This window comes from Trematomus bernacchii, unplaced genomic scaffold, assembly GCF_902827165.1.
Source record: "Trematomus bernacchii unplaced genomic scaffold, fTreBer1.1, whole genome shotgun sequence".
Classification (NCBI taxonomy): Eukaryota; Metazoa; Chordata; class Actinopteri; order Perciformes; family Nototheniidae; genus Trematomus; species Trematomus bernacchii.
This window is the reverse complement of record NW_022988007.1, coordinates 494,663-519,324: the sequence shown is the minus strand read 5'-3', so window position 1 is coordinate 519,324 and position 24,662 is coordinate 494,663. Positions and strand designations below refer to the sequence as shown.

Below are 24,662 nucleotides of genomic sequence, written 5' to 3'. Positions count from 1 at the left end.
GATCTTCCTATCACAATATATAAGTTGTGAAGAACAGCATTTGCTGGCACTGACTGTGTATAAACTGAAACAAGTGCATCCACAGAACTGAGCACTAGACGATCCCATACAATGCTGACACTGGTTGGGGATTGATCACATTGTTTGTGCTTACTGGGCCAAAGTGGACCCGGAGGCTAGCCAAAACAGATATGCTGACCTTTCCAAGTAGTTTAGCCAATATAAACACCAAAGACATGCCTCAGGAGGAACCAAGCTTTTGGCAACTATGTCAATAGAACTAGACATGTCATACTGTTGAGAGACATGTCATTCTGAGAGAGATGTTTTTGTTATTTGAAAGACCAATACTAAATGGCCTATGACAGGATAAAAGTGCCCCCTCCTGTGCAATGTGGTATTCCTGGCAACATTAATGTTAGCTGGCCATTTGAACACCATGATGCCTTAACAAAAGCCTCCAATGATAAAACTACTGGTGGTTGTACAGAAGCAAAGTCTTGGTAGAATAAAAGTAGACATTTTAGTTTTTCACAAACACTTTAATATCATATACTGCATTTTGTCAAACACATTTCATACAAAGAGAAGCTAATAGTTAGTTGGCGAGTGCACTTAAAATTATAATACTGTCAAATAGTGAAAGTGACTTAATAACATTACATTCTTTGGGCACAGACACATTTCATTTGCTCAAGTACCCTCATATTAACTTTATACAATAAGAACTGCAATTTGCTATACTGTATAACATTAAAATGCTCTTTTTAAGAATACTTGACTTTGTTAGTTTGACATTTGATCCCTCCAAAACATTTCAAAGACAATATAACACTTGTTGCTGTGGTGTCTTGTTTGTTTCTGACAGCTCCTACAGTAAAATGTTGAAGATTTATATACTTATTTTCAGTCAAAAGCCACACAGTTCCAGACAAAATGTCTCACACACACTTTGTACTGTAGTAACAATCCTCTCTTACACAACAATTATTTATTTACTGCAATCACTTCTCTGTGTGCCTAACAGATGTATTTACTACCACCCACAGTTTATTTATTGGCTGTGGGTAAATGAAGAAAACATGTAGAAAGCACTAACCTTTGGTTGTTTGTCTTGAGATATGTTCCTATTTAATTACAATATGACTTAATAATTCAATAATAACGGCTTTGCATTATTTCAACAACAAAAGAGGATTTTTCAGTCCTAATAAAATCGAACTGTTTGTAACAGTTTTCCTAAGAAAGGGTCCTTCTTTGAAAGGAGGTTGAAAACCTGGCAGCATATTATTTGAAACCTACCTGTACATAGCAAAGTGTTGGTTACGCTAGTGATACAATCTCACTGAACCCCTCAACAACAGGTGGCATTTGTCAGATGTGTGTGGTTAAGCATGTTTGGTGGATCTGACTCCACTAGGAACAAGCCCTACAATGTACCAATATTTCAGGACACAAAACATTCTTGAATGAGGCCCAGTGTCTCTTATAATGGTAGGTGTATTGGGCTGAGCTCAAAGACAATGCCAGCATGGGTTATGGTGACTGTCGTGTCTGGAGATATTCAGGGGGCCAATATGGCCAAATATGGTACACTTTGACAAAGCATGAATCATCCTAGAGTTTTAGCAAAATGTAACACTGAAATAGCATTTAACATCCCATTAAAAAAAAAAAAACAGCTGATATGATAATGGCCATTTACTTCATTTCTTGTCATCTAAAACATCCTTTCGATTTTATAACCACGTTTGTTACACTCAAATGAACACAGTAATGTCTGTGATGCATTGTTCTATATATTTCAAAGCTCAGTTCTGTCTGATCATCATGTCACTTTATACAGTGGTCATTACTTTCAATGAGCCAGTGCGGAAGCGCAGGATCTTCTTCTTAAGGGCATGTGAGGCCTTAATCTTGACAAAAGCCTTGGGCTGCAGAGGTGCCCCTGGTTGGGCAGAGGGTGATGGGACGGAAAGTTGTGGGGGTAGTTGTTGAGGCCAAACCAGACCACCACTCTCATCTGAGTCACTGGACAAAGTACTGGAATCAGGAGAGTCTGCCTCGCTCATGCTGGACTCAGACTCTCCCTGACGGGGGTGAGGGTAGCCCTCAGTAGGCGGACACAGCGGCACTAGGTCCCTCTCTATCTGGTACTCCATATGCTGATGATGGTGGGAGTGGGGGGGGTGTGGGTAGACATGCGCTGCATGAGTGGGGCGAGATTTGCGCGTTCGCCTTGCACAAGGGTCCCTTTGGTTTGAAGCTGAAGAGCCTTGCATGGGTGCCTGCATGGGTGGCTGCTCAGCCTCGTCTTGGCTGAGTTCCAGGGTGGACTGCCAGCGCCGACAGCCCCCCCCCTCCTTGCTGTTGTTTCTTGCTCCTTGATTGACTACTGCGGCTTCCCCTTCCACCGCTTCCACTTCCTCCACCGTCCCTCTCCACTGTGTTGTACTTGCGTTCTGGAACCCTTTGCAGGCTGTTCTCTGACTGAGACCTACATGCCTTCTTCCCTGGCTTCCTGCTGGCCCCATTTCTGTCTTCATTCGAGCGACACTTCTTTGGGCCCGCTCTAGATCTGGAGGGTTGAATCTGGGATGCTGTGGGCGGCTGCTCTTGATGATGATGGCTTCTTTCTGGAGAATAGGTGGTTCGATTGGGTTTAGGCACCACGGACGCCTTATGGGGGTTTGAATGATGATGGGCATACGCTCTGGTGGAGGCTCGGCAAGGCTGGGCTGGGATATACTCTGCATTGACCAGCTGCTCATCAGGTGGCTGATGAGGCTTTGACAGAGCTGGAGGAGAAGGGTAGTTGTGAAAATGTTGCGGTGACTCGGGTTCGCTGTTGCTGGAGTCTGGGTGTGGTTGAAGCACTCTGCAGGCTGGATAGTCCAGCAATGTTGAGCGGGAGGTGTTAATCATGGATGTCTGTCTTGACCTGTGATAAAGTCCTGCTTGATGCTGGATACTGGGCTGTAGATGCTGGTGGTACGGGGGTGGGGCATCTTCAGTAAACCCTGTCCCTAGGTAAGGCTCCTGGTCGAAGTTATGGCAATCCTGTGGAGCCTCTGTACTCTGGGATGGAGAAGTGATCTCTTGAACAGACACCTGCTTCGCTGAATGTTGCTCCTGATTGCGGCATAAACTACTCTGCCTCACCACACTAGCAGCTCGGGGATCATGGGCCAAACTGGTTCGGGGTTTTGAGGAACGCGAGGGTAGAACTCTGCGTTGGACCAATCCAAATATATAGGTCTCAACTTTTTGTGCTTGTTGATAATCTTCCTGACTCGGGTCAACATCCTTCATCTGCCCCAGAGCATCATTAACCGTGGCCCATCTTGATGAGTCTGGCAGCCATGTCTCCCCCCTCTCTGTCTCCCCTGTCCCCTCAGGTGCTGATAGGGATCGAGGGACCAAAGGATGGTAATTTGATTGAGGAGATCCATTTTTACGGGCTGCAAGAACCTCTCCTGGTAAACAGAGAAAAGGCAAAGAAAGTTATCAGAATCATCCTTCCTTTTAAGATCACCTTTATTAATTTGAGGGGGGATTCAGTTATCCACTCTGGTGTTATTTACGGCACACATAGGCCCAAAATAGACACACACATGCACAAACAGATAGACATGCACTAATGGAGAGGTGGCTGAGTGAAGGAGCCGTACAGACAGTCTGTACAAAACACATAAACATATGACTACTTTAATTGGAAGGCAAATCTGTATCAACCTGGTACTTCAACACATCGATGAATCATAACTTCATATACAGTACTCTTTCTTGAGAGGAAGTTTGGTATTTAAATAGAAATGATGGAGGGAGAAATCCAATAACAACAACAAACCTTCAAACGAAGCATGATGAGTTTTTATTTATTTAAATTATATTGTTAATTCTACTACTGTATACACATTTTCTGACTCATAAAAAGTGGATGCCATCATTTGCATTTACAAATGATGTATTTGTGATTAAAGATGCAATGTGTAGTTCCGAGCCGCCCGTGGGCAGCATTTCACTTCAATTACTATCTGCATACAAATGAAGGTATACATTTCAAGTCATCAATTGTTTACAAGAAGGGCACGAATATGCACACTTCTAATAAAGTGCTAAAACTAAGAGAGCCAGTCAATATTTTCTAATCTTCAGATGTGGCGTGGGCCTTGTGTGTTTCCCTGGAATTGACTTTTACCAGTGGCTGTATGCTCCATGCTTTATGTTAGTTTGTTTATTGTGTTATTGTGGAGGCATGCCTATTTCAGTACATATATCTGCAATGCAATACATACACGTCTTGGACCTCTTTACATTTTGTTGATAACGATCTTACATATTGCACCTTTAACCTACAAAAACATGCAACACTGACCCTGGGCTAAAGTCTCAATATTACATGATGTACCAGTTTCATGAATACTTTTTTAGTTCTGTTCCAAACATAATAACCGAAGACTCTTCACTTGCTAGTTGCTACACAGGAGAAATACATTTTCTTTCAAAATTCCCAAACAAATGTTTGAGAATGTTCTTTGTTGGCCTAGCAGACACAGGAGAAGTTTATTTATGGACGTGCAGAATGAGATGACTGCTTCTGTGGTACAACAGACAGCATTGTTTGTCGTTTTAAATCCCAATGTGCTCAGATATGGGTCTCATCTTCTTCACCGACATGAATTATGGGCTTAGATGTGGTGAAACTTCAGTGAGGGAGGACACTTAGCCACTGAGGATGTGTCATATATTTGTCTGCTTGATGTTTGTTTACCGGGCACTAAACTGCATCCATAATGACCCCAGTGTCTACAGCATTGAGCTCAGGCAGACTTTTTAATTAAGTTAGCATTAGACAAAAAAAGAGTGAATAATCCATTAAGATTTGAAGGAGATTTGTTCTGTATTCTGCACACAGAGAAAATAGACTACGATATGCACACAATTGAGTTATATAACAGTTACAAAGTATAGAAGACAATTTTGCTATGTTGTATGTCTGTACAGAGGAAAAATAACCTCTTGGCTAACTGGCACCTTTACAATATTGTATATTAATGTGCACTGTCCATGGTAAATAAATACATACAAATAATTAAATAAGCTTAGGTAGTGTCCATCATCAAAATTGCATGTACTTTTCACTAGAAACGTCTTTCAGGGAGAAGCAAAGGTGGTTATTGTTACCTGAAATCAGTTGGCTTTCCTCCCGTGGGTCAGTAGGGGAACCTGTTGAGTGGACCTCCGTGTTGACCTTCAGCTCTGCCACCTGCTGCTCTAAAGACGCCTTCATACCCCACTGCAGACTGCTCTGAAATACACAGAGACAGACAGGTCAGTAGATTGTATTGAGAAGGGGTGGAATGCACAAAAGCATGATCAAAACACCCTACAGAGCACACACAAAAAGAAAAGACACATGTTTGTGTTTGGCAGGCCCTTTATTTTCTACTTTTATATCAGTGCTTTATGCTTCAAGCCAAATTCAGTTTTATTACAGCATAAGTGTTATCCAATAGCATCATTTAAACTTTCAGGGGAATAGTCATTATGGCTGCAGAAACTCACATCCTCACTTCCATTAAGCAGGTAAAGCTGATCTTGGTTCACATTTGAAATTGTGTACTGCATTTGATGAAAATGTTACTTTTTTGAAAGGCTTTGGCCAACAAGTATTGGAGTCAACTAGAGAATGCAATTCCTGAAGAAATTGCTAGTGGGAATGCTTTTTGCTGAAAAGCTGACGCTGAATTGCTATGCTGAAATGTAATGTGTAAGAAGAAAGTGAAGAATTTAGATTGAAATGATACATGAACACTGGGGGCTTGAATGTTTGATAAGAGAAGAAAAGAAAGTAAAAAGGCTTGGAAAAGCAGCAGAATATTTGAACTGCAAACTATTGAACTAACTTGATGGCGAATGATCTGTCGCCATGGCAACGTTATTTGATGACACCCCATAATACGCTTAGATATGTTGATGGCTGCATTGTTACCAAACCTGTGAAGTTTTGGGCTGTTTGGAGCATTTTCACTGAAGTTATGAGAAAACCGTGTTTCATGGCGAGCATTGTGTTGCCATGGCAACGGCATTTGAAGAAATCTCAAAACTGTCCCGTAGATGTCTTCACGGCTGGACTGTTAGCACACATGTGAAGTTGTAGCACTTTTTGACAATTTTCATAGGAGTTATAGCGATATCGTGTTTTATTGCAAGGGATTCGTTGCCATGGCAACAGCTTTTGAGGAAAACTCACTAATGGCACATAGACATGTTGAGGGCTGGACCATTAACTGTCATCTGAAGTCTGGTGGTGTTTTGACCATTTTCATATCAGTTACGACAACATCGTGTTTTTTGGCGAGGGATGCGTTTCCATGGAAACAGCCTATGGTGAGATCTCAGATTTGGCATAGAGCTGTTGAGGCATGGACCGGTGATATACAAGCGAAGTTTTGGGGACGATCGGACCGTGTTACATTGGAGTTACAGCGACATCATGTTTTATGGCGAGGGATATGATGACACCCCATAATTGACGTAGAGCTGTTGAGGGCAGGACCATTAACCATTATCTGAAGTCTGCTGTCAGTTGGAGTTATGACATCATCGTGTTCCATGACACAGGTGTTTATATTTGAGCTAACGACGTGTCCAGAGATCAAAGGTTTCCGTGGTGATGTGCAGTAATCAGTGAGAGGAGAGCATTTGCATTGTTCTGAATGAGAGATAAACCTCTTACATGTGAACGTTTTGTTGAAGAACCGTAACAGATATCGGTGAAATTTCAAAGCGTGAAGCATGTCAAGGAACTTGAGCATCTGAAGTGTACTTTTTGTGTACTTTCGGGTTCATAATGTGGCCTTTTTGGCAGATTAATTAAAGGTGTGCGGCTGCTGTGGTGGGGAAAGATGAGGCTGAACTTACAACGGGGTTTAATGGAGACATGTTGAACGTTTTTGTCACTTCATGCCCTCAAGAGGCATTTTGTTTAATTATTTTTGCTTAATTTTTTCAAGCTACGAGATGTTTTCCTACGTTTCTCATGAAAAATTATGTCTCAGGAGTGTAGGGTTTGGGAATTATGGCAGGTTTAAAAGAAAATATGAAGGCACATTTCAAGCTGTCCTCCACTCTAGCTGTGACATCACGCACTCTAAAATCTGAAGAAGGCCTCTGTACCAAGGTCTGAACAATGTTTAATATCTCTAAAAGTATGAATCAGATTTAAAAGTTGTGTTACACGAATAATGTCAGAAAGATGTGTAACATTTTAAAGTTGGAATGAGGTTTCTGAGTGAAAGTATGAATGAACAGTTAGCAGTTGAAGTCGCATGAAGATTTTTCAAGTCTGAAGAGTTTCTCCATTGACTTCCATGTTAGAAATGTGATGAATTATGGGATATATCTCTGGAATTATGAAAGTTATGAATGAGAAAAGTAATAGCCATCGATTCCCAACCGAGCTGAACGTTTTGATGTTTGAACGGAGTTTCTGCGATGTGGAATGTGGGAGCAGAAGAGGCGCAAAATAACCCGGCGGAATAATAAAGAATTTCGTGCGTCGAAGAACAGATAGTTGGAATGCTGTATCAGCAGTATGAGAAAAATAAAGAGCTTTTTGAACATTAAAGCATGGAGACATGTCCCAGTAGAGACACTACATACTAATATGAACCTGAAGATGAGCAGAATATGTCCTCTTCAAAAGAACACCAAATCCAAACTGCAACATATATGTGAAAACACTTCAAATCCACAATTATTTGGAGTGTGGATACCACTCACTTCTCCTCTCCCAGGATGAGAGGTAGAGACACAGAGAGCAACAACCTTCACATTCACAGACAGCTATGACCACAAGCACTTATTATCACAACACTGGAACAATAACATGCCAACCATCAGTGCACCCCCACCCTCCCTACCCCCAGCCAGCACCCCCCACCTGTCTGAACAACAGTGCACAGTGACAGGGAAGAGAAGTCATCACCATATAGGTACTAAATATAGGTACTAAAAAACATTCATGATAAATGTCACTGCATGAATTATGTTTACGTTTACCATCCATTAACTCAAAACAGAGACAAATATAGACAGACTCCTGAGACACAGGAGATGGTCAGCTGATTTCTGTAGCAGCCCTCACATGTTTAACCAAACCCACATGTTTCGCATTTGAGACACTTCTACAAATTCCAGACCTGCTTACCGCAGAAAGTCCATCAAATGCCAACATCTGGATTACTAATGAAGTCTGTTTAGTAGTACCTTCAGATAAAACAATGGTTTTAAACCCACTATGACTAATGCAGTAACACTGTACAACTACTGCAGTTAAACTTTATTTGATAGTGTAGCTACTATTTGTCAAACATGATACACCTCAGGAACCCCCTGTAGTGATACTGCAGGGTATAAAAACATAATTAACGTTATATACTTTAGTGGGGAAATGTCTGTCCTACTTATATAAGTTTTCCATGGTGAGGCCGTCTATAAAAGTCTGTAAACCAGAGTCATGAAGCTGCCAAAACACGGAGACTGTGAGAAGTCTTCTCTCTGCGTCCCCCACTGATGACACACACTCACAGAGCAACAGCTGTATTTCAAGAGAGAAAAACCAGCTGCAATTAATTATGAACACAATGTTAGTCAACACACAGCCGGTGAAGTTTGTTTTAGCCTCCTTATTCTAAACAAGTGACTGCTATGTCACAGTTTTATACAATTATTTCTAACATTATATGCCACAAATGTTATGTCTTCAAGCTTAAAGGGGTTCTATGATGCTCCTTTTTAGGTTCATGTTTGTTCCTCTTCTGTGACATGATTTCCATGATTTCATGTTCAAAAAGCTCTTTCTTTTCAGGGAAACTCCCTCTGGAAGGAACACAGTGATTTTAGTCTTCGCATACCATTTACATGCACTAAAACCTATGGAAAACACTACAGGAGAGGGAAACCCCCCACAAGCAGAATAGGGCCCCTTTAAAGGTTACATAATTGGCCTGTGGCTATATTTTAAACATTTTACTTTTTAGTGGAGGGGGGGTGGCAAATTACATTTTTGAACGAAGAATTCCTTTAAACTGATTTTGAGCTCATTTGAAAAACAAATAAATCAAAATATATGTACTCTCAATGAGGTCATTTTCCAATTTCCCAGGCATTATATTAATTGACATTATGATGTGAGAGATTTTTCACTTTCTCTACAACTTTTAATATAGCTTCAAACTTGAAAATCGAGGTCTGGTTATTTTCTTAGAAGCACACCTCATTAATGTTTCTACTGGAGAGCAGTTCATTAAATGTTCCACCACCCATCAATAACACAGAGGAAAGGCCAGAACAGGGGATGGTATTGTGAGGCATTTTCTTGTTTAGTTTCCGTAATACGTCACTATTGAATAATAATGACTGCATCTTGCATGTATTGATGTTAAACACTAGCACAGTAGAGACCACCCTCGACTCTGCTTTATATGTTGCATCATCTCCATCATTATCAACATCGGAGTGTGAGAAAGAGGCAGAGAGAGCGCTCTCACACTGTGAATTTATTGGAAATTGGGAGCTTCCAATTAGTTTTTGGTAGGGTCGTTTTTACGCTGTATTTAATGCACCACATTATAATATCCTGCGGGAGGAAAATGCACCAGCTGAACCAAGAGAACCAAATTCCAGACATGAATTCTCCTTACACAAACAGATGGACTGTCTGCACTGACTTGTGGCATGTGCTGTTTGTTTCACAGAATGTGAATGTGAACCCCTCCAGACTCAGCTAACAGGTATCACAACACAACAGCCTCTAAATGATCCACTGGATGCCTTGCAGTAGATCAAATCTATACATGTGAACAGAGGTTTTAAAATGACAAATCTCTTTCCAACATAATCACATCTGCCAACTCGCTTCAGGAAATGGATTACTGTGCTGTAGGAAAGTTTCAGTAAGAAGTGGGGGCGAAGAAGTGATTCCAAGTTTTAGTTCCAATCCAAACACCTCTGAGACAAGCATAAAGTTGGTTAGCAGAAGCAAGATGTTGGACTGGATAATAAGAGAGCACACACTGAGAGTCAAACCTCTGGCCCTGGTTTATCATTGGCTCTGGGGCTCTTAACTTACATTTTGTATGCTCACACTGTTGACTTGATGTTACAAAAAGCCGTCAGCATTATATGGAGCCAATCAAGTCCTGTAACATGTAATGTTTTTTTGTCTTGTGTGCACAAGATTATACCTTGTTTCCACAGGTAAACTTAACCTGTGCAAACAAGAAAAAGAAAACATCACATTTCAGGACTTTAGGGGTTCCAGAGCATCATCTCAAGAGGGACCAAATCATAACTTGCAAGCTAAGAGGAAAGATCTTTCCCGTGATATTTAGCAGGCCTGCAGGGATTATAATAAAGGTTGACATGCAATACATGATGAAAGAATATTTGACTGACTCTAGGAAAATACAATTAAATTACTGAAATAAAAAAAAGGTAAATAACTGTAACTGACACAATTAAATAAATCATGTATAGTCTATTATGACTATCTCAAAAGTAATTATAAAAATATGTTTTTTAAGACAGGATTTAAAGTGGGAGGCATATGATAGGGCTGGCTATTGTGGTAGAAATGGTCTGATAGAATACTGGACCATTTGGATACCAATACCAATACCACTTGGAGTTTGACTTGTATGTAGGCATAATGTTTTGTAAAATGTAAAGAAGAATCAAAACGGTCATCCCCAAATGACTGTATGGAGAGGACAGGCTCTGGCTATACTACTGGTGGAATTTGCAAGAACAAAAATGAGGAACCCTCTCTTGCTTAAATTAAGCTGGAGAAAATGTTTGGCAATTCAGCATTTCTCGAGGTAACTTAAAAAAGAACCTCAGCTAGAGGTGTCTGTCATCAGCAAAGCCATAAAAAGATATGTGGGAATCTCTACAAAATCCCAAAAATAAACAGGGACTCAATTTAAACCTTGGGGTACACCAAAGCAAATAGGAGCAGAGGCGTCAAGCCTCAAGTCCTCATTTCTATGCCTTAAGTTTGACTTGAGTCCATGTCTCGAGTTCCAACGACACAGCATTAAACTGAAGATACCATAATGTATGGCTCCTTGTCAGCCAACAGTCAACAATAAGTCCATAGCGGTGATTTTGGTATGAGAATTTATTTCATTTTTTTGGGTAAGTTCATCAATGGGCACGTCTCCAAAGACTTGATGTATTAACTTGAGGCATGCAGTTCACATACATTGCTTTTTAGAGCTCACATGCATCAAGTTTGGAAAACGGTTGAATAGAACAGATAACAGAGAGCATAGGTGCTACAAAGCTAAGAGTGAAACAAAACATCTGTCTCTCCAGGAGTATGCTAGTTTTGGAACAAATCCAAAAGCCTTTGAATCTGAGTATAATTGCACCCACTTCTCATTGTACAAAGTTGGAGTTATAGCAATATAATAAATCTCATAAAGCTGCCTTTTTTGCAAATTTCACTCAAAGAATATTAACTTCAAATGGAAGAAGTTTGACATGGAGATCTCTGTCCTTGAAGATTCAAACCGTTAACTAACTTAGTCTGTGCATTACAAGACTCTTCAACATGCATCTGAGAGTGTGTGTGGTGTGTGTGTGTGTGTGTGTGTGTGTGTGTGTGTGTGTGTGTGTGTGTGTGTGTGTGTGTGTGTGTGTGTGTGTGAGTGTGTTTGTGTCTGTGCATGCTCTTGTGTGTGTGTGTGTGTGTGTGTGTGTGTGTGTGTGTGTGTGTGTGTGTGTGTGTGTGTGTGTGTGTGTGCTTGTGTGTGCTCTTGTGTGTGTGTGTGTGTGTGTGTGTGTGTGTGTGTGTTGTGTGTGTGTGTGTGTGTGTGTGTTTGTGCGTGCTCTTGTGTGTGTGTGTGTGTGTGTGTGTGTGTGTGTGTGTGTTTGTGCGTGCTCTTGTGTGTGTGTGTGTGTGTGTGTGTGTGTGTGTGTGTGTGTGTGTGTGTGTTTGTGCATGCTCTTGTGTGTGTGTGTGTGTGTGTATGCACATGGCTGTGCATGCAACATTAAGCTGGCTTTTTGTCAGGCATGCACTGTATAAAGGGGTTGTGTGTGGGTTTAAGCGGCTACTTATGTGAGACCACTCTGGCTCAATGGTTGCTTGTATCCCTCATATGAGTGCACACACGCACACGCACACACACACACACAAACACACACACACACACACACACACACACACACTCATGTCTTTGCATAGACAGACACCCAGTCATGCATGAACCGCGGGTACACACCTTCAGTAATACTGCCGCCTTGAGCTGTAAAGCTGACAGTCGCACTTTCACTGGTCACAGAGGTCAAACTCTAAAGCATTCGTATGACTGCGTCCCAGACAATTAACACTCTGTATAGTCTGGATGACTTCAGCTTACTGGCTGCATGACTATAACAAAGTCATACTTGGCAAGGACGCCCGTTTGGGTGTAGAGTTTGTAATGTTTTCCATCCTCTGCTCAGAAAGTGTATTTTTTTGTGATAAATGAACAATATTCACTCTGGCTTCATGCTGCTGTGTTAACTGCAACCATGATCAGAACTGAACTACACTTCCTGTATTCATTACATCGACATTGCTGACTAATCACACCTGTATGTGACCATCCTCTTCACACAAATAATGAACATAACATGCATTCCACAAACACAAGCTCTGTCTTTTCACAGGAATGCATTTGGCAACAGATTTGATTTGTCGAAATGTGATTATGCATTGTGATGTTTAGACAAGTCTAGCAAAGATAGATGCATTTTAGGAATGAATTGAGCCACGACATATTTGATACAGGCTACTTTTATTGTGTATGTAGGGGTGTAATGAGTGATTTTGCACTAAACCTGACTTTTCATTTACATGGACATGAATGTAGGCGTGCTCCACTGAACTCTCGCACAATTAAATTTGAAATGTAAATCGAGACATACGCCTGTTTGAAACATGAGTGCAGATGAATAGATAAACCGCTTGAGAGAGAGAGTGTGTGTGTGTGTGTGTGTGTGTGTGTGTGTGTGTGTGTGTGTGTGTGTGTGTGTGTGTGTGTGTGTGTGTGTGTGTGTGTGTGTGTGTGTGTGTGTGTGTGTGTGTGTGTGTGTGTGTGTGTGTGTGTGTGTGTGTGTGTGTGGTTGGGTGTGGGGGTAGGAATGCTTTTTGAGAAGGCTGTCTCAATGAAAGGTCATTTCACAGTGGTGGACTCTCAGTTATGCAGAACAATGTAAGTGTGTGTACTGATAGGCAGGCACCTTGAACATTAGACTCCAAATCTAAAAATAATTTTAAAAGGTTTGAATTGCTGTCATCATGACAACAATGAGATACAGGATGGAGAGGTAAAGATGGGATGGAAAGCAGAAAGGCTCTCCCTTCTAGGTTAGGGGATTAGAGAAGGAGAAAAAAACTGAACCAGGAAACACGGATTAATGGGAGTAATGTTTCAAAGGAGTTCAAACAAACAGAGACGGACTAAAAAACAAAGAGTCCCCCTGCAGCCGCCTTAGAAAACATTCAGTCTTATTTCCTGTGATCAATAATGTAAACCCTTACCCTGCAAAGTTAAACTGCTTAAACACTAAGTCTTCACATGTTCTGTCTGCACCCTTTATCACCCACACAACACACACACACAGTTTACATGCACACCAGTTTTTGAATATTGCGAAGTTCTAAATAAAGGTACTACTATACTTTTAAGAAGCAACCACATCATACAAAGTGTGATGGTTTGAAGGATGGGCAGTAGCCTATGTATGTCAGAAATAGCAAGCTGGAGGAAGTCTGCTGATCTTATCTCGTATCTCAAGCTAAGCTACATGTGATGTTAATTACACTCTGAAAGTTGTATACAAGGCTTGAGAAACTTATTTTGTTCTCCAATTAGAAACAGAAGTGTAATGACTTAAACAGTTTCCATAATTTAGCTTTAATCGTGTAACTGTGTTACTCTGCCTGTGACTGGAGGCTTGCATCATAAGAAAGGTTCTCTATGTGTTGAGTGCTTGTTTTATTTTGCATGACTTTCTGTTGGTAGAAAGACAGCTAACTAACTTAGTCAAAGCACCAATGATGTGTCTCAATTTTGATGCTTCTGTACACACTAGCTAACTTGCTATTTAGCTAACAGTTGGTACCAAATCATTACTGACTGCTCAATCAACCCTATGAAACTAACGGTGGCTTCTTTTCGACACCAGTATAATGTTTCTTAAATAGTGGAAAACCCCAACATGTATAACTTGTATAGTGCTATGCTGACAGGAGCAGCTGCAATCACTGCTGGTCACGTGACTTCCAATGCAAAGATGGCGACAGAGTGTGTGAAGTGTCCGTTCCAAACTCAGATTGTTTTACGTTATGAGTGCAACATCTGTGTACTCTAAGTACAAGGCATTTTGCCATACTTTACAACAGCAAATGTATGTACTCAATTTGACATTAAGCAGCACCATGATGCCATTTGTGTAGGCCTGCATTTTTAGCTGTGGTCTCCAATATTTAGTTTGCTCTTGGTAGTAAGTAACGGTTGGGTAGCATTTAGTCCAAAGTTACATAGTGAAATCAGTTTAGGCTATGTTGTTGAAGTACACTAAAAAGTAACAAGTGTAGGCACTAAGATCTACTTTCCTTCACTTTCTTATCAGTCACTGAATTAAATGTAACTAAGTTCTGAGGACTGGATCTTGTAACTTCTTTAAAGACCTTGCACCATCAGTTTTTTACAACTCCCCTTTCAGCTGTTTTATCTTAAAGAAAGACACAGGTATTATATATAATATATGCAAAATGTAACTTGAAAGGAAATATGAATGCCATTTGTTTTATTAAATCATGCACTGGGAATGGCTGAAAGCTTATTTTCAAAGTCACCTTGGAATGTTTGCCACTAATACAGCTCTGTTTTAAACCAGATGTGAAGGGACCCTAACACTGGGCTCTCGGTTTCCTGGATAGTATCTTCAGATGGCAAACAAGCATGAACATGAAACCTCCATGGTCCAGCTCAGGTTTCACAGGGAGGTTAAGGGGCATTTGGCAGCTGGTGTTGCCCTATCCATATAAATATATATTTCAGCTGGAACTACTGTAGCACAGTCAGAGGACTTTAGGAGGATCCAGCTGATCCAGGATCAGGACCAACGCTGCCAAGGATCCATTCACTGACTGCTTTTCAACTGCTCTGAGGTTATTAGAGTCAGATGGAGATGCTTAAGAACTCAATCTACTCAAATGAGTTGATCCTTCTTGGAAACAAATATTGATTACTGCAGGAAATCGCCCTCAGTATCCTGCAGAGGTCGCCGTCATTTCCTTTCTCTTGATTAAAGCCAGACAGTGAACACATACTGGGGCTTACTGTCGGATGTATTGATCCTGTGACTATTTTTCTTTAATCACATAAGGAATGAATTGTAATGTGAGTGTGACTGATATATATGTTTTCCATTCCAAGTACAAACTGGATTACATGTGTTATCTTGTGTCTACTGGAATCAATTCAGAGACAGTATTCTTCCAAAATAGTCCCATTTGTCCTGAGTGTTGTTGCTTATTTGACGTGGATCAGGTGGTTTATACTTGGCATGTACTATACTTATTTAAACAAACACTGTCCAACATTGTTTACGAGTTAACTGTACTAAATAAGGAATGTGACAGAGCAATATCATTGAGAGTTCTGCTTGACCTGTGGAAATGGCATGCGCTCACCCATTGGCTAAGCAGTCTGTACACCCGTTTGTATTTTCTGGTTTCGATGTTTCCTAAATTCTCTTTACATTCCTCTCAGCACCGCCCGCCAACCATAGCAAGCTTTTTGAGGAGAAAAGCTCATTTTTTCAGAGGGAATTCAATCTGTCCTGCATGACGGATTGGAAATAAGCTTTCGGCTTTATTGTGTTTTTGATTGTATTTTGGGCCTGCAGGATTTCTATCTTTGTTTTGCATTCACCATCTTCACCTCGAACAGCAACATGAGAAAGGTTCGTAACAAAAGCTTGCAACATTTCTATGTTATTAAAGAAACATATTGGTGCAACAATGAGACCGAGGATGGGCTCTGGGCTATTGTGTCCCAGCTCCTAGTCATGCATTGTTTTCCCTTGACACCCCTGAAGCTGCACAGCTGTGACTTTAAGTAACCAAGTGGTAGTTTTTGTTTTGGAGACCGCACAAGTGACCTGCCAGCTCAGTGAAGACCCCCCAGGCCCACCCCTCTACCCCACTGCAGCCCAAACAGCTACAGACATGCTACTGTGTTTGCCCAATTCAGCAAGGTGTGAAACGTAAGCAAAACAAATCCATTAGAGTTGAGAATGTTTGTGTTGGCTTCAGTGACATGTTGGTCACAGCTGCAAAGCTCTCCACTGAGAATTACTGTATGATAGATGACAGTACAAACACACACTCTGTCAACAAATACACACCGTACCAAATGTACCTCATGCACTCCCAGGAAAGACTTTAACTGATGGCTGCAGGAGCATTTGGTGGATTGATGCCTTGCTCAAGGGGAATTCATCTGCAGCTGTTGTTGAAGGGGAGAGTGTTACTGCTCACTCTCTTGATGTTTTGTCAGCAGCTCTGCTAATCAAAGAAGCAGCTCCACACTGACAATAAGATAAGATTTCCCTATCAAACAGAACATCATTCATTTGAAGTCCTTTAAGATTTCTGCTGTTAACCTGATGCTATTATTCACCTCACCTAACTGCAAGAACATTAGTTTCAACGTCCTGATCATCAACCTTACTTACTGCCAAGGCGGTATTTTTGGCTTGGTTTGAGGAATGTATTTCTTTCATTAACATCGCCATATAAGGCTTTTGGGCTGAGGTCACTGGTAGAAAATGTATTCAGATCCTTTAATAATGTAAAATAGCAATACATAATTGTAAAAGTACTCTGTTTAAAGTAAAAAAAGTACAAAAGTACAAAAGTATCAGTTTCAAAATATACTAAAAGTACTCGTTATGTGTAAAAATAGATGTTAAATTATGATTATTGATGCATGGATATGTTTATCACAGCTGAAAAATATGGAGCTAATTCTTATTATAATGCTGCTGGATATCTTAACCTACACTGGTTTTAATGTTTATTTAATTATTGATTTACATTTTTGCGAATAACCTGAACCTGTAAAGTAACTATATACATGCAATGGAGTCAAAAGTAACATGTTGGCTTCCAAAATGTAGTGGAGGAGGAGCATAAAGTAGCATAGAATGAAAAACAAGTTCCTCAAAATTGTAGTTTAGTACCTCAGTAAATATACTTTGTTACAATAATGGGAAAATGTGTTCACTCCAAAAACTATTTTGAAACAGATATAAGCTTGGGTGATCTCATCAGAAATGCTCCGAGCAACGTACAACTTTATTCTTTTTAGCATCCAGGTTGTTACCATGTTAGAACTTAAAGCTAATAAACACGAAGTCGAGAGAACGACTTCCCAACTCAGGTAATGGGACCACCCAAGGAGCATTTGAACGCCCCATTGGCCTTGGTGGAGTTCTGTGCTCCCTGAGTGCCGTTCTGGTTATCAATGTCCTTATTTGATTATGCAGAGCGCGCACGCGCACGCGCACGCGCACACGCACACGCACACGCACACGCACACGCACACACACACACACACACACACACACACACACACACACACACACACTGAAGGTTATGCTGCCTCCACAGCTGCTGTCAGCTGTCACATGGCTGTCAGCAGCTCTTGCTGACGAATACATACACAGCTTCTCTCTCACACACACAGACACACATTCTTTCTCACGACTCTGTTTATCCTGCATCACAGACAGGAGTGTTTCTCTCTGCCCCTTCACCTCTTTATATATCTCCTCCACACACTAATGAATACACACACACATGAACTGCTACTGAATACAGCATATCAAAGTTACCGTATATAACCCTGTAGAAGTTACACGTTCCACTGGTCTGCAGTGAGTTATGTGTCATATGAAACCCTCAGACTGGCGGTTGAAGCACATGCCATATGCAGCAATATCAACAAGGGAACCGAGTGAGCAGTGTGTCAGTGCAGCTCATTGAGTGTATATAAACATTGACACACATACCATACCAAAAATGTGCTCCAAAATAATTATTTACACTTGAGCATAATCCTATGATGAAGGATACTTTATACCCTCAGAACAACACTGGTAGAGTCTAATTGTGGTCAATTGAATTATGGCAAGGGAAATGTATGTGACATTTATAGAACTTATTTTAAGTTAAGTTTAAAAATAAAATACATTAAGGGATGCTAATTATTTGTTATTTAGCTACCATCCTACACAGTAAAAACTGAAAAGTGTACTTTAATTCAATGTATTATGTCAACAAAGACCTTCTTGAAAGAGATAATATGAAGTTGTCCCTATTTAAACTTTATATTATTGCTAGTAGTGAATTCTGTTGAAATACATTTAATTAAAGTCAACGTTTCAGCTTTTGCAGTATAAGAATCCAACAATTAACAAGAGGGAGTGAAGAGATTCTCTACTGGAAATCCATCAGTCAATCAGACCCTCTGATTGATGGGAACAATGGCAAGGGAGAATAACTTTAAGTAGGAACTGGGAAACACTGAGTGTAATGGTGAATACAGGTCTGAAGCAGAACCGGCCTGAGAAATGATTAAAGATCTTCAGTCATGGCTGAGAACTTGAGTGTGTTGGAAACCACCGAGGGTCTCAGAGGGAGTATTGCAGCCCGATGACCAGATCTCTTTCCAGACTCTCTGACTGTGGCTAGCTACTTAGAACATTTATTACTAAGTACATGGGTTTTGGCAGCTTCAAGTTTTTTTCAACAGTCTGAATGATTTCATCAGAGTGCAGTGACTTCCTGCAGACTCTGCTGCTACCCTGGCAACCTCACCGTGACAACAAGGCTTCAGCCACTGCTCCCAAGAAAGTAGTTCCAGCAAATACCATGATGCTTTCACATTTCTGTTGTGAACAGATTGTGATCAGATTACACAGATTAGGTACACCATGTTTATCAGTGGGATTCACAGGTGGTTTCCCATGCTTGCAGTCTTTATGCTAAACAAAACATCTCCTGGCACAGGCTCCATACATTTCTAACTATTCCTTAAAAATCAAACATTTTAGCTTGACATTTAACATTTGTGAGGCTATTAGCCTAATTAAAATTGATGCGGTATGTGTAAACACCAAAGATTTTGTGTGGTTTTCAGATAAAAGATTAATTTACCAGCTATGAATTTAAAGTGGCAACAACTGAATAATAGCCGAAAATGTTCACTGTAGCCTGGAACTGTTCTAATCTCAAATATCTTTATAGACATTTGTAACTGGTGTCAATAGAGCTTCAATAAAACATTTAAAATGTGATGAACACCACTGGATTAAACCTCTGTTTGTTAGATTATAAATAACGGTTGCCACAAAAATGTTGAACTTTTCTTTCAACTTCACTTTGAAAGTTGTGCATGTTTATTGTATCACGCTTGTCTGGCTCTATTTAAGGACTGACTGAATGTTTTCTTCATATTCAACTCTCTCTGGAAAATTGTGATGTCAGTAACCCTAACCTGATGAGCATTACATATAATGCAAGATGAGATCAACGCCTGTAACAGTAAAAAGTCTGGAACCAAAAAGTACTCAAATGTTCTGAAATGTAATGTGTCTGTGTTACGAATCATTGTCAACAAATACCGACATGAGTCATGAACCGTTAGCATCATAGGCGGCGCGTGAGTCTCAGGTTTGGGAAGGCTAAATAACTTTTTTTAACCTGACGCTGCCCGCCTCCGGCGTCTATAGAGTGGCGAAGTCCCTCCCACTTACTTCCGGGGTATGGGACCTTATTTCGGAAAAATTATGCATTGAAGTCAATGGGGAGAGAAAACTTATCTTTCGATCCCATTTGAATTGTGCCATGAATTACACATATGATGTTTGTCAATCTTAAAAAATCATTTCCATGTCAAAAAAGTCACAGTTTGTCGTAAAACTGTTGAAATATAAGACTATGAAAAATACGCAACTAGAAAGACTACAAATCCCAGAGTTGCGTAAGTGATGTCACAATTGTTTTCCTCCACTAAGAGATAGCTAAGATCAGCGCCATATAGATAGATTCTAAGATAAGATAACTTTAACAAGATGCCTGTGTGCTTAGTACCAGGTTGTTATTATACCAGCAATGGGTCTTGCTCGTTCTTTTGCTTCCCGTCTGATGAAAGGACCAGGAGTGGCTTGATCAATTTAGCTACATAGCTAGTAGCTAGCACGTTAGTTAGCATTACAGCCTTATCATTTTGATTAGCCTTAACATGAAGTAACATTAAGTAACCCAAAATGTTAAACAGTAAGAGTAGTAGTCATATTTCGTGAACCCTGAAGAGTACTGTCACACCGGTGTGATCATTCTATAATACACCATTTAAGCCCAGGGGAGAAAGGCTAACGCTAACGCTACATTAGCATCTGCGATCTTTTGCACTTCATGCTATCTGCACAAATGTGTGTTATTGTGCGAGACCGGAGATGTAGTTCATTGAGCGTTTCACACAAACAAATGTGTTACTTCACAGTTTTACGACATATATATATTTTTTTGACTTGCAAAATTATCTTTTAAATTGACAAACATCATATGTGTAATTCGTGGCACAATTCAAACGGGATCGAAAGATAATCTTTCTCTCTCCATTGACTTCAATACATAATTTTTCCGAAATAAGGTCCCATGGAGGTCCACCGGAAAGGGAGGGACTTCGCCACTCTATAGAAAAGAGATCAACTCAATGAAAGCACCGCCTGCTGACCAATCAGAGCTCAGTGTGCAGAGTTTAAATCTATCAAGTCATATTACAGGATAAAGGAAATACAGTTTAAACTGCCGTATGCAGAGAAGACGCCGACGTGTTGCACTTATCATTCATATCATATCACATCATCAATCAGATCATCGATCATATAATATCATAATATATCATATATTTCCTTATCTGAGTCAGCTTCTTGAGCTGTATCTGGCCGTGCAACACTTACATTGTCACATACTGTATGCAGAAGTATTATTTTAAGCAACACATTAAGTTGACGAAACACTCAAGTCAAATGTAATTAAAGTCAGATCCATTCGTGTCTTAGACGGGGCAGTGATATCATAAAACTGTTGTACACTTTCAAACACTCGGTATCGTTTATTTATTTTTTAACCAGTTGTTCTATATTCACCTTGCAGGTGCAACTATGTGGCTTGTATCCGGGATTATATGTTTAAATCATGGATGTTTAAAGTTCATATTTGTCTAATATTAGTTTACTTTTCATTAATGAAGTATGACGCTGCGCTGTCAGTACACTTGTCCCTGTTTGTGATTGGTCAAATATAGCTAACCCCGCCCCTTTCACGTGAACGCGCTCTCAGCTGGAGAGAGAAACCCTGGCTTGATTTACCGAGTTGATAACCAGCGTCGTAGGACCGCTTAGCGAGATCTCGTTTGTTAGGGTTAGTTAAGATAACTCAAACATATCCAGGGTATGCTGAACTGGCTTCGTAGTGCACAGGGCACAGGTGGCTGCATAGCAGCGCTAATGTCAAAGACACAAACATTATACATTATATATTTATTTTACCAGGATGCATGTGACACAAATATTTGGGAAGGCTTAGCCTTCCCTAGCCTACAGTACCCGCCGCCCCTGGTTAGCATCTCTTTGAGACAAACCTCACTCCAATAGAAATCTACCAGCAGCAATATCAGCTGAACAGAGAAACTGCTCTGGCCCGCTATTCACTCCATCAGCAAAGGGATTGATGGGTCAACAAACACAGGACTTTCACCCAGGAGACCCCAGTCTGTGTCCCATGTGAACCCAAGACTCAACGTTGAACTGATTTTAATTATGAACCTAAGTAAAGTAACCCGAACACTAAAACCGACTTTCCCAAATCTTGATATTTTTGTAAACTGACCAAGTAGATGTGTTGCCTGAACCTAAAGGGTCCTGACAAAACGTTGGTATTTTGGGAAGAAGTACTTGTGTCTCTAAACAAATATTCAGTTGATTGTTGTTTCGTGGTCAATCCCGTGCTTGAGCTGTTTTCTGCTTATGCCTTTCGGATTTGTTTATCTTTTAAAGAAGTTATAGCCATGAAAAATGTTGCAACTGGAACCCTTATCAGATTCAAGTTAATGTATAGTCCAAACACTGGTGGGATCCTGAAGACCTCACAGAAGGAATGCCTTCCATTTTTAGTTTCCTTCAGCTAACAGTTGGAAAGCCAGCAGATGTGCAGACAGTCTTAATAACACTGAATCAGATATCCTGTGTCACAGTTTAGGAATTAAACAATGGTCTGAGTAAAAGTCTGGAAAAGATAGATGTGAGAAGGTCAATTACTCAGAAGCCCTCTTTTTCTGGACCAAACCACTGCACTTTAATCTCAGTGTTAAAATGTCTTCCATTACTTACAGGACTACTAGATTTGCTAATATGGTTGGGGTTTTTTCCTTCAAATTCTCTACATGGATAAAGTCCTAAAATGGTTCTGGTGGTAACACAGCATCTGGCTCCTTTTTCTCCTCTACAGTGTTGTTTCTATTTTTTTGAGAACTGTTTGCTGTAACTGAGCAATCGGAGAGCTGGGTCATGTCCAAATCTCTGTAAAACACATGATGGTGCACTTGTGATACTTAAAATATTTCTTTGTCAAGAGCCAGACAAAATCCGTCTTGTTTCATGTAGCCTGTTCAGTTCATCCACTTATCTGCTGCATCCCTGTTCAAGAACACTTTTGTCTCACTGCTGCACAGAGCTGATATAGTGCAGGCTCGCTGGCCTCAGAGGAAACTGGAGATATCTTAGATGATTTTATGTCAAGCGTCTAGAGCATTAGGAAAAGCGCTATACAATTCCCATTTATTATTATTATTATAACAGCATCTGCTGGTCTTTTACACAAGTTAGTTAATTTCAGAAACAGCTGAAAATTCCACACAAATTCAGGTACAGATCCCAAGAGGAAATATCACAGCTCTTTAAAATGTAAAAAATGCTAACGCTGTGACATTCTCACAAAAGTTTCCTGTATGCAAGTATAATATAATAAAACAATAATAAGACAGTGTTTTCTACAGCGTTACAGTTTGTATCTGCTTTAGTGTCTATTATTCTGATAGTTTGCAATTTTTGCAACAATGTGCATTACATTTGGCAAATGCTAGAAAATCCAAACTGTTGTATCCTGAGGCATGTCGTTTATATTCCGAAGCATCATCTGGTAAGAACATTAAGCAGATGCAAAATAGACTCTTTGGCTAAAGTAACTGCCATATAAAACTTCTAGCCAATAGTAAGTAACAGTTAATCTAAAAACGCTGATGCTGGTTTTTGAATTCATTTCAAAGAGTTCCAAGAAGTTGGATAGAACTAGAACAAATCCGGAGGAGTGAGGCAGTCTGTAGAAAGTAATGACCTCAACTGTTACAGCATTATTTATCCAAACTCAGGGGATATACATGTCTGGATAATCCATTGTCTTCAGCATGGAATGGATAAGGTAATGAGCCTATCCCCAGGTTTTCCCTTAAATGGTAATGTTGAGTGTGACTTCAGGGGCCCTCCTGACATGGCTTCATATTTGCACACTGAGGTCAATGACAGCCAGGAGGATTTTCTTTTCTTCTAATGTTCCCAATACTCTCAGTGCTTGTTAATCTAATTCAATTGTTAATGTACCATAAGAAGGTCCAGGGACCTCCAGTGTTCCAAGAAGAGACTCAGATAAGAAACATGTAACAAAGACATGACAAATGTAATCCTAAAAAGTCAGCATATAAAGTAATTATACAAAATAACCCATATGCCAGCCCTCCCCAATACCCGGATCTGTGTCTGCAGCAGACACACGGCACGGGCCAGGTCACACATGACAACAAACCCTGCTGATAAGACCGAACCTTATCAGGCTGAGTGTCTCTAATCATTTCAGGATCCTGTTTCGGTGCCCTTCATATGCAAAGTTTTCGAAACTGCTGCCATTGCGCACGACAAACAAACCTACAATTTAGTCAACTTTGCATAAGGATGCACACCAAACTGCCCTTTACTCCAGCAGAAAGCAGGATCTCCTTTACAGCCCATGCAATCTAAAACAGCATCATTTCACAGTTACTCACAGTTTGGAGGCTGAGGTCCTCCGACGCGCTGCCGCTCGGTGCGTCCAGGGCGCAGCGTGCCGACCGCAGGGCTCCCCAAGGCGGACGCCCGGGAACCGGAGAGTCCCCGAGGCAGAGAGCGCTGAGCACCCGGCATTCCTGCCTCTGTTTGAGGAGCTCCAGCTCACACAAACCGGCCAGACTGGCCTCCAGCCTCTCCTTATTCCGACTGCGCTCTGCTTTCATCGGCAGAGAGTATCCTGGGAACAGGACTCCAAAAGAGCCCGGTAGCTTCTGTGAAGACATCCTCCCCTCCAGTTTTACTCTAACTTTTTCCCAACAAAGGGAGGCTAAATAGACCCTCTGAAGTCCTTCACTCTTCTAGCTCTCCGGATCCCGCAGTGGAGCTGCAGCGCTGGGCGTTCAGCGGCTGGACTCACCGCTGGA

The 24,662-nt window shown here is 40.7% G+C and overlaps 1 protein-coding gene across 1 annotated transcript; it reads right to left on the bottom strand.

Moving 5' to 3' along the window:
- Positions 1–539: 539 nt before the first annotated feature.
- On the bottom strand, positions 540–24,662 carry LOC117472128 (dapper homolog 3-like). The gene is given in 4 exon segments (XM_034117261.1): positions 540–2,360; positions 2,362–3,476; positions 5,188–5,311; positions 24,237–24,662. Coding segments are annotated over 4 exon segments (2,046 nt in total). The 5' UTR covers positions 24,522–24,662; the 3' UTR covers positions 540–1,838.